The sequence below is a fragment of the Vigna unguiculata genome, chromosome 3 (genome assembly GCF_037176805.1).
Source record: "Vigna unguiculata cultivar grain cowpea cultivar isolate G323 ecotype 2 chromosome 3, ASM3717680v1, whole genome shotgun sequence".
NCBI lineage: Eukaryota > Viridiplantae > Streptophyta > Magnoliopsida > Fabales > Fabaceae > Vigna > Vigna unguiculata.
The window spans coordinates 48368605-48379657 of NC_140794.1; the positions used below are offsets into that span (position 1 = coordinate 48368605).

An 11053-nucleotide genomic window follows, 5' to 3' on the forward strand; every position below is an offset into this window, starting at 1 on the left:
TGACAGGGGGAGCCACGTAGAGATGTCAAAGCCAACCCGGCTCACCACAGGTTTGAGCCGGGTTGGGTTGAGAAAAATTTAATTTTTTCAAAAGTGGGTTGGACTCAACTCGGCTCACTTAACCCACGGGTTAAACGAGTTCGAACCGGGTTGAAGGTGAGTTGACTCACTTAACCCACCAACATTTTTTTACAATTTTTTAATTTTTTTTTTATAATTATTTACTACTCCTAATTATATAGGTTCACAATTTCATATTTTTAAATGCTAGAATGTTGCTCAATAATATTTGAATTGTTTGAATGTTTAATTAATTTGATTGTCAAGGTATATACATTGATACTTTAATCTTAAACTATAATCTTTATAGTAAATTACTTAAGCAACTGCCTTATAAACAAAATTTTCTTTTTCTAAATTAGCATGACAAAAAATGTATAGTTTTTTAATTTATATTTTGTTGAATAGCATGACAGAAAATGTGTAATATTAGTCATGTATTTTTGGACTATATGGATACTTTCTTGGAAATAATTCATCATATATTGGTGGTGAGCACGATGAAGACATTGATTCTTGATTTTACTGTGATTGTCATCCGATGGGTTGCTTAAAAAATTATTTAAATATTCAAATACTTCAAAATAAATAAATAATTTTTTTAAGTGGGTTGGTGAGCCAACCCACCAACCCATGGTGACTTGAGCCGGATTGTAAAATTTCTGGCTCACCATAAAGTGAGTCGGGCTAGGCTCACTCATTTTTAACCCCACTCGTGTTGAGCCAACCTGTGTGAGCCAGGTTGACTCACTTTGACATGTCTAGAGCCACGACTCCCCCAACATTTTTTTATATATATTTTAAAAATATATTTATATATTTCTATATTATTTATATAATTTAGTTTTAAAATTTTTTATTTAAATTTAAAAATCACATTTTCCTCTCTGTTGTAATTTATTTTGCTTCTTTATTTCATTTCTTTCTCTTCGGTACCTCCTTCTCTTTCTCTGTTATTCTTTCTATTCCAATTTTTCCATCAATCTCTTATCATTCTCAAAATCAAACGACACCACAGTAAAATTGAGGAGTTAAGGAATATTTTAGATTGAACAATTATTTCTTTTGAGTAAGTTCATTTTTTACCCTTATTTTCGAAATAATATGTTTTCCTAGTTTTTATGGCTTTTCTACGCTTTAGGCATATCTTTATGATAATAAAATTATGCTCTAATTGTTGATCAAACTCTCTTTGTATAGATAGAGCTATTTTAGCCTTTGAAATTGTATAAGAGAAGAGCAATATTGTGAATCTACTTGAAGGTAAGAAAACTAATCATTTAGAAGGTGTTAATTTTATCTTTTCTGAAATAGGTGAGAGGTGACAAATTTATATTAGAAAGATTATGATAAAGAGTAGAATAATTGATTATTTTTTCAAGAGGAATGCTTGTGATGAAGATGAAAACATGTATCTATGTCATCTAAACTCGAGAAACTTCACGATAATCAAAAAATTGAAGAAAATGGAAAATAACTATCTAAAGTTCCTAGAGTTACATACAATGAATTTGAAAATGCTTTAGAACGTGATCCAGGAAAACCTCCTCAAATTTGGCAATACCCACCAAATCAAATTAATGAGGTACGAATGGCTTATCTAAAATGAGATCCATATCAAGTGCATCTAGAAAATTATCTGTTGTCTAGTAAAGATGATTATCCAAGAAGATTTCAATACACATGGTTTAACTTATTTTCTTCATGATTAGAGTATTCGGTATTCGTCATTAAAAGATGTTACATATTGCTTACCGTGTTATCTTTTCAGTAAAAAATCAAGCGGACGACCTGACTCAAATGTTTTCATTATTACATGTAATTGAGTTGATTTTCACTAAATTGTAATTAGATTGAGTTTATTATCATCAACATGTTTTAACTTTTTTGAGTGTTTTTTTATAGGTTTTAAAAGTTTTTATAGCAAACATTATGATAATCTATATTGAAAGGGATATTGCAACAAACTTCAGTTTTGATTCAATTATTCAAGATTTTAAGTCATTGAAAGAGCATTGACAAACACTATGACTAAAGGTAACTTTTGCCTTTTTAAATATATAATTGTTGATAATAAACTTTATGTTATACTTTCATATATATTATTATCATATTTTTTTATTCTATTATGATATGTGCTTGTTTTAAATAGAGAAAATGATGTGAGGAAATAATTTTATTTTAATATAGAAAAAATAATTTATATATACAAAATAATAATTTTGCCCCCCTAAAATTTTGGTCAAAGTTTCGCCACTGATCATACTTATGAAGCTAGTGAAGTTAACTCTGTCAATACTGAGTGAAGTGTATGAGTTACTCGTGATAAAAAGTTGTAAAGAAGGAAGAGATGAGGGGCCATATAACATGTGCAAAGTCTCGTGAGTCCATTCAATACACTATTCTTCTAGAAAACTGAGCCTAGATATTACTCCTTAGTTTAATGCTTGGCTAATTTTTATTTTATACATCCAAAGGATTTATTTTGACAATGTTTGTGTGAAAATTATGAAATTTTTGAATTAAATTTTATTTTTATGATAATTAGCTTACTCTTGCAATCTTATGTCTTTTATTTATTTATTTTTGCGATAATCGTATTTTAAATACAGGAGTCAGAGTTGATGGCGGATAGTAGTACGAGAGCTGAAATGGGTCACTGATGGAGTAGTGTAAAAATATATTAGATGTTTTTTATAGTCTTTTGAAAAACTGTATGAAGCTCTTAATTCATCTTTTTGAATTATGAGTTATGTTGATCATATCTTTTAGAATGTAGAGTTTTCTAGTTTAAGAACGGTAATAAAACTAAGATTAATTACAATTACTGATATTAATAAGGGGTTAAAATATGGTCTATAATTTTACTATGCGGATACATAGAAATAACTTGGCTGTTACAAATATTTTCAGTCTATTACTTGACAACATGTAGCGTCAAATTACTTGACTTGTATTTTTCAAATATTTCAAAATTAAACGAAAAAAATACTTTCACCTTAATTTAAAAATTGAATTCATTTATAAAATTTGTAAAGATAAAATCATGGAAAGGATTAAGTGCCAGAATTTTTTTTTTAACTTTAGAATTTTGCAAACGAAATTAAAGAATAAACGGTTAAATGTCAAAGCCTCAATTTTTACTCAAAAAGTAATCGTAACACCTTATATAATTAACTTTTGTAAAATTTCGTAAAATTTTCTGGGTCTGAAGTATAAAACTTGATTCAAAAACTCTAAAATATGAATATTCTAAAGTTTAGTTTTTCCTTTTTTTAAGTAGAATCTCTCATTAAGAATTGAGACACGAAATGAATTTTGGTTTGTGTCAAGAGGTAAAACATCACTTTAAAACTTTGATTTTATTTCTGGAAGCAGCAAACCATGTCTTCAATTCAACAAAAGCTATTAAATAAAAAGTTAGAGAGGTTAGGTTATCTTACGAGAAGAACAGTCAGTTTATAATGAAAACAAATCATTTTGGACAAATCTTAAAATTGTAGCATTTCAAGTGTAGTTTCATCATTTAAAACAGTCCACCCAATCCAATTCGTAAAAGGATGCTCAGAAATCAAATTATATATTGATATATAAATTTGAAACGATTATTTCCAAAGTATTAGAAAAAAATGAGCTGGAATTTTTTTTTCATCCTTTTCTATTTATGGATCCTAAGGGACAAGTATGGGTCATCCATCTACAGGAGTACTGCACATGGTGAGCCATAAATTGAGATCAGTATTTGTTTTTTTTTTTTCATTTTTTTTTTGGAACCGAGTACAATTTTTCAAAATAGAAACCAAACACAGCCTTAGAACTTGCTTATGTGATGGTATATATGAAATCAAACCAGAAATATACTAATCTGATTTATCACGTTTCAATTTACTAGCACAGTGAACATTACGAAATTGACTGCAAAATTTGAAAGAATCACAACCAAATAAAGTACATAATTTTCTGTGTTACGGATGCATGAAAACCGGAATATGACTCCGCCTGGGAACCACAAGATAAGCTTCAGGTAACACGGCCCTTTGGTTGCTTCCCGTTCCAATATCTACGCACGTTCGGAGGTTGCACCTTTACCTTTTTCAAATTGCTCGAGGTTCTTATCAAGTTCCTGTGCTCTCTGAAATGGTACATAATGCAGTGAGACATGCATTCGTAAAACATCCAGATTGAAGCATTATAATAAATACAATTTCTGTTACGCCCCAGCTTCTAGCAAGTCAATGAAACTGGTCAAGACAAGGGTGTTGGTTTCTTGATGAACTTTTACATTCTTTTCCTGTTTTCTAGATTTTGTTAAAGAAGTATAAAGTATAAATTTATGTTGTTTGCAACATTCCCTTCAAAAATTCAGGATAAACCATAAACAAGCTAATCTACCCTTTCCTTAATACCCCAAAAAATGTAAACAAAGAGAAAAACATTAAACAAGCTTACCAACAACATCAAAACTCACAAGTGAATTTATGTCTTATTTATAAGCCTTACCAACACTTCTGATCATATATGATCCCCACATTGTTCATACAAACAAGTTCACACGTAAAACTCACCCATTAACTTACCCTTTTATGTGGAAGAAAAATGTGAAATAATACTCTAATGTTGAATGTCCTCAACATATTCAGACAAGGAGGGACACTTAATTTACACTATAATATCAATGTTAGGCTACCCTAAATCACAAATTGCAATTGCAGACAGCTATCTGTTTTCTGTAAACGCTTCCATCCTTGAGAGTCACCACCAGTCACGATGCTCAAACTATGTACCTAAATTAACTAATAATTATATAAAAAAGAGGCTATTGAATAGGGTGCTATAAGGCTCCGACCACTAGTCACATAGCAGCAACTCTATAGGTCGCACCAGATCTCTTTCAACCAGTAATAATAGAAATTCAATAGCAACTAGACTCAATAATAAGAAATTCAATCTCAACAATTATCAACATACTTTCCCTTTTCATTTTTTTATTTTCTTTTCCAAGCAGTCCTCCTGACAACACCAGTTCCACATTATCTTAATTGTATCACACAATTCAACAACCCACATACTGTCCAATTTTGCCTCTTACTGATGCGCAGAATGAGATTCAATTCTTGCACGAGTAAGCAAGGCAAGGGGCATCAGGACAGAGCAGAAAGGGGATGCCTACGCCTCTGTCTCCTTTAATTATTGTGGACGCCCAGTTCCTATTTCAACAATGTTATGCACCAGCATTTCAAGTTGACGGGAATTAAATCCCCTATTAACAGATAATTTTTCAGTAGCAGCAAATGTGCCCTTCGTAGCAATATGTCAGTGATTGGAAAGTCGCCTTAATTGTTACCTTGAGCTGCCTAAATTGCTATGTTGAAAAGGATATTTAGTTTCATATTGACTAAGATATAGTGTAAATATAGTATACAAAACTTGGACAGTCCTCACTTTATATGTTAGTTTCCGGGGGTTGGAATTAAGCCCTAGCTAAAATTCTCAGACTTGGTTAAAACAGCAGTGCCACAAGAGGGAATTCAATTTGCACAGTTTGAACAACCAAGAGAGTCAAAATGGAATCAAAGCAGAGATCAAAGAACTGTTGCAAGACAAGCAACAAAACATGTAATCAAGCCAACAAAGATGAACAAAACAAAAGTTTCTTCCACTAATAGGGGGCCACGTTGTAAACCATCTAATTGAAGAAAAGTTCCTCCTCAAAAGGATTCATTTCAATTAATAAGGATGAACCATTCAAAAAAGTTTCATGAACGCAAGAAAACTACCCTCACGGAAAACCTTAAAAGATACGTGGACAATAAGCATCATTGTTAGTATAATTAAAGCTTTTACTGCCAATAAGAAATTATGTTATTAAAATAGTTAAAATAAAATTCAACAAAATTAAGGAAACGTGAATGATAATGTAAAACATATTTACACGGTTCTACGAGGAAACAATAAATTGACCATTAGTGTAAAGGGTTTTAACCACAACTGCCTAAAAAGTTATATCTAGCACGACCTTTGATCGAAATTCAAACCAATCTTGACTTCATAAGATCACTCGTCATATAATACTTAATAATAATTAAAAAAGAAGACGAAGCAGTGGCACAGATAAATCGTGTTCAATTAAGTTTAATAAGAAGGAGGAGAAGTAACAACCGTAGAATGTGTAACAGGAGGCAATTGAATATCAAAGGAGCTTAGAGACATGTTAGCGATCTCGGCGATGGCAGCGTCTCTAACCTCCGCCACGTCACTGCTCAAATCCTCGTACGCAGCTTCGAAGGCCTCTTGCCAGAACCGCGGCAACCTGATCCTACGGTTATTCGTGTACACGTCCCACATGTGCCTCACCACCTTCTCTCTCTCCTCCATTTCCTGCACTCACATATACCCATTATTATGTCACTCATGCCGTTAACCCAGATTCAGAAAGAGCGAAAGGGGAACCTACGAGGACGTCGAGTTGGTCGTGGAGCGGCACGTGGAGGTCATGGGAGAAGGTGTTGAGCGTGCCCGACCACCGGAGCGAGACGGTGCCGGTGAACATGGACCACAGTGCGAGGAGCAAAATGGCCGCCAGTGCCCAGAATTTGTAACTTCCTCTTCCGAATAAACCTGAATCTGAGGCTAGGGTTTCCTTTTTTGCAATTGGGAGTGTCTCTTCATCCTTCATTTCTTGGATTTCAATTGAATAAAAGTGGTCGGGTTTTGTTTGGGTATGAAATTTGGGTCTACGTTTTTCTTCTTTCTTCTAACATGGTGGTAGGTGCTTCTGCATTCGCTTCATCGTTCGGACTGAGATTTGTCCAAAGTGGGAAGTGAACCCGATCTAAACTGAAGAAGAACACTGAAACAAAGAATTTCAGTGATTATTACTATTTTAGTTAGTGAAAAGAATTCTGAAATCGTGGTGTGTTTGGATAGTGGGATACCGCAATAATGTGTGTACTAATGCATCCATTAAGATAAATTGACCTTTGTTTTAGATGGGGCAATGGTGACCGTTGATTAGACTTAAGCCACCGACATCGATACCGCATGCAACCGACACAGAGACGACACCGTTTTCGTCGCACTTATTAATAAACCCTTTCCACTTTGCCAAGTGCTTCATCGATGCCTAAAGCTCAAATTAGTTTATATTGAAATTTAGCTAAATACTAAAACTACAAATTTAGTCGAGTCCTCTTTCGTCACACACAAATTTTCCCTTACTCAATACACATTCAATATTTAATATCAGTATAATAATTAAAAATAAAACTTTGCGAAATTAGAATCGTAAAATTGTAAATTAATATAAATGATAAACTGTTGTGAAACAAAAAAAGCGAATAAAAGTACATGTTATATATTGTTAGAAATTAATAATAAACAAATAACTTTTCTATATCCATCTTTATTTATCTTGATTTTTATATATTGTAAATATATTTTTTGTAAATATAAAATTAAAAAAAAAACTATTTCAAATAAATTTAATGTATCGTTCTTTTACTGATTTTAAACTCAACAGATCGGTTTTATCCGAGGAGAAAACTATTTCGACTCAGTTGATACTGTTTTCCAATTAAATTTAGAATTTTATATTTGAAATATGTAGCCCATTTAAGATGAGACAAGGAAAATTTAATCGGATAACATAAACTGTATCAAATATTGTAAGCTTTGGCACTTTTTTTTCTCTCGTGGATTTTAAGTTGTTTTGTTTTTTTTAACTAAAAATTTGATATTAAACTAGTTCCTAATTAGGCAGTTTGATTCAATCCTTTTAATTTGAGATTACTTTTGGTTTTAGGATTTTATTAGTTCCTAATTAGGCAGTTTGATTCAATGCTTTTAATTTGAGAGTACTTTTGGTTTTAGGATTTTATTCTAATTTATAGGAGGTCATTTATTTCATTTTCTGCTTTTGTTTAGAAAGTTTATTTCATTATTTCGACTTGGTAAGTTTGATCATGTTTGAACTTTATTATATTGAATGAAATTAAATTTTGGTATTTAGAAAATACCTAAAATTAGATGTAAAAAATCGTCTCATTCTATCATCGCATTTCAGATTTCATATTCATCAATTTTTTATCCTCTTTATCTCATGCAAATGAATATAAAGTCACATTAATCTTATCAAGTAAGCAAGACCTACCGTATTGTAAATTTTTGTGTTAAGTTATTGTCTTAAAACCTAATGAGGTTTAATTTTAATTTCACTTAACCCTATTTAGCCTGAAATTTGAATGGCTAATTCAAGTAAAGCCAGTTTGATTTTATTTTTTAATATTTAGGCATTTTTTTAAGTATTTATTTATACTGAATTAGAGATTATATGAAATAATAAGCTAAAAAAGATTTAAATATATAGAACCCAGTTTGTTGGATTTTACAACATTCAGTCCAAAATGCTACACTGTCCCACATTTGGGCTTCAACAATCTCTCTCTTGCACAACACAGTGCTTTCTATCTGAGATCAGATTTTGGTACTACATTTTTAGCGGAGGATTTTTTGGTAAAAACCATTTCCATCTCTTCCAAAGGCACGCCTTTGGTTTCAGGAAGGAAAAAGTAAAAGAACAACCAAGCGAGTACAGATACACCAGCGAACATGAAGAAGCTCCCACCGATGGTGAATGCTTTGGAGATTGAAAGAAAACTCATGGAAACCACAGCATTCATGGTTCTGTTCACTGCAACTCCTATACTAGCCCCTTGCGCCCTCAACTTCAAAGGGAATATCTCCGTGCTGTACACCCAAGTCACAGGCCCAAGCCCAATGTTGAAGAAAGCAACATAAGCATAAGTGGCCGCAATGCTAAGGCTCAAAGCCCACAACACCTTTTCACTGGATTCATCAACCATGGTCAAACTAAAACCCAAAAGTGTGAGCCCACAAATCATTCCCCCGGTGCTTACTTGCAAGAGGCGCCTCCTACCAACTTTGTCAAGCAAAAACAAAGCCATCACCAAGAAAATGATCTTCGTGAGGCCAATTCCGACCGTTGCAAGCAAGAGCTTATCCTTACTTCTCACACCAGCTTTCTTAAAGATTCTCGGACTGTACAACATCACTGCTTCAATGCCGGTCGCATGCTCGAAAAAATGAATCCCTACTGCTGCAATCAGCATCCATCGAACTTCCGGTGTGGGCCTCACAAGCAACTCTTTCCAAACCCCTTCACCCTGCGACTTCTGAGGGAGCTTGCCACTGTTCTCGTCAAACCCTACAGCGACTTTTATTTCGCTGAAACGAAGCTCAGCCTCTTGCGTGGTGTTTGAAACTTTCATCAGCACCTTCTTCGCACCTTCCAAACGACCCTGCATCACTAACCACCTTGGCGACTCTGGCATTGCTAGAATAACCAGAGCCAAAGCAAGTGAAGGAAGCGCAGCAACACCCAGCATCACCCTCCATCCGAGCTTCAAGGTCAATTTTCCCAAGAAGAAGTTCGATACGTAGCCAAGTAAGATTCCAATGCCGATACAAAGCTCCGGCAAAGAGGTTAGAAAACCCCTCGATGATGCAGAGGAAATCTCTGCCGAGTAAACCGGTGCTATCATCAGAGCGAAACCCACACCCACACCACCAACACACCTTCCAACCACTAATATTGCATAGTTTGGGCCATACCCCATTAGAATTGCACCCACCATGAACAGAACGGAGGCTAACAAGATTGTGTAGCGACGACCAATGTAATCAGAGGTTCTTCCTGCAGCCAATGATCCTACCAACGCGCATAGGTTCAAGATTCCTGCAAGAACCTCTTGCTGGGTATCGCTGATTCCAATATCGTCCTTGATGAATATTATTGCCCCACTCATCACACCAGTATCTGAAACAATGAAACAGAGCTTAAATTATACATATATTACACACCTAACTTCTCTTTTGTAGGAATCATTTTCATCTTTTTATTCCTCTTTTTTGCTTTCATCTATGCATCTTAAATTTGGAACGTCTTTAACTTTTTCCTATAAATATTTAAGCATTTGTGTTAGCTTCATTATATAACAAAATATAATTATTTGAAAGGACACGATAAAACAAAAAAATATTTAACACAAATCTTGTAGAAGAATGAGAAACTTTAATATATTGTCACACAAGAAATTGAAATTTCATTTCATATTGTTAATTTATATATGCCGACGTTTAATACTGTTCCTCAAATCCAAGGAATGTATTTTCGCCTGCAGTAAGGAAAATAAAAAAGGGGAAAATATTATAGATTATATGATATTATCAACAAGAAAAGAAAAATGGTGAATATTACAACAAGAAAAGTTTTTTACGTCCGAAAATCATTACTCTGTCTATAACATAATGTAGAGATTACAAATGTTGGAGAATAATAAAACATGGGAGAAAGTACTGCAGAGAAAAAAGATATAGAAATTGAGAGAGAATGCAAAATTACCATAACCAGAGATGATGGAAACCATTGAAGCAACTATAGCACAAGCAAAGGCATATTTGTTGAACGTCATCGTGGTCTGGTCTTCTCTGCCACCCTGCTCCATTATGATGATAACAATAATGGTAATTTAATTATAATAATTTTGAATTTAAGGTGACTTTGGCTTCTTCGGCAGTGACAAATTTTTTGAAGAGGAAAAGGCTAGTGAAGTGATTTGAGTTGAGTCTAAACTTGTTTATATAGGAGATCGTTGATCTGATATGTTCTCACTAACTGTGGACTCGTCAGAAATACTTGGTGGTTGCTGTTATGATAAATATAATATATAGAAAATCATGACCTAAAAGTCCAATAAAAGTAGGGAAAACGAAGAAAGACATTGGAAACATAAACAAGAGAAAAAGTTGTGTTTGAATTAGTTAAGCCATGTGTGTGGCACACGGTTGGCTAATAACCAAAACCAATGAGATTGTTTGGGTTATAACTCCTCCATGTTCTCCATCTTTTTGCAAATGTCTCTTCATTTTTTAAGTGTTATTTATGATTTTTTAAGATGTAATAAATATTTTTCTA

At 33.4% G+C, this 11053-nt stretch overlaps 2 protein-coding genes across 2 annotated transcripts; both read right to left on the minus strand.

Annotated features, from left to right (window-relative positions):
• Window positions 1-3871: 3871 nt before the first annotated feature.
• LOC114175476 (uncharacterized) lies at window positions 3872-7000 on the minus strand. Its single transcript, XM_028060231.2, has 3 exons — window positions 6515-7000; window positions 6220-6438; window positions 3872-4192 (listed from the first exon to the last, which is right to left on the minus strand). The coding sequence occupies exons 1-3, from the start codon at window positions 6734-6736 to the stop codon at window positions 4121-4123; spliced, it is 513 nt and encodes a 170-aa protein (XP_027916032.2). The 5' UTR covers window positions 6737-7000; the 3' UTR covers window positions 3872-4120.
• A 1385-nt stretch (window positions 7001-8385) lies between these two features.
• On the minus strand, window positions 8386-10824 carry LOC146887920 (putative polyol transporter 3). Its single transcript, XM_085671212.1, has 2 exons — window positions 10481-10824; window positions 8386-9895 (listed from the first exon to the last, which is right to left on the minus strand). The coding sequence occupies exons 1-2, from the start codon at window positions 10581-10583 to the stop codon at window positions 8523-8525; spliced, it is 1476 nt and encodes a 491-aa protein (XP_085527338.1). The 5' UTR covers window positions 10584-10824; the 3' UTR covers window positions 8386-8522.
• Between the last annotated feature and the right edge of the window lie 229 nt (window positions 10825-11053).

What these genes read in the sequence shown, in the direction of transcription:
- LOC114175476 (XM_028060231.2), bottom strand. Translation starts at nt 6,736, where the DNA reads ATGAAGGATGAAGAGACACTCCCAATTGCAAAAAAGGAAACCCTAGCC. An exon ending in ACGACCAACTCGACGTCCTC is followed by an intron (nt 6,439 to 6,514) that starts GTAGGTTCCCCT and finishes ATGTGAGTGCAG; the next exon opens with GAAATGGAGGAGAGAGAGAA. An exon ending in CTCCTGTTACACATTCTACG is followed by an intron (nt 4,193 to 6,219) that starts GTTGTTACTTCT and finishes GTACCATTTCAG; the next exon opens with AGAGCACAGGAACTTGATAA.
- LOC146887920 (XM_085671212.1), bottom strand. Translation starts at nt 10,583, where the DNA reads ATGGAGCAGGGTGGCAGAGAAGACCAGACCACGATGACGTTCAACAAA. An exon ending in TTCCATCATCTCTGGTTATG is followed by an intron (nt 9,896 to 10,480) that starts GTAATTTTGCAT and finishes TCATTGTTTCAG; the next exon opens with ATACTGGTGTGATGAGTGGG.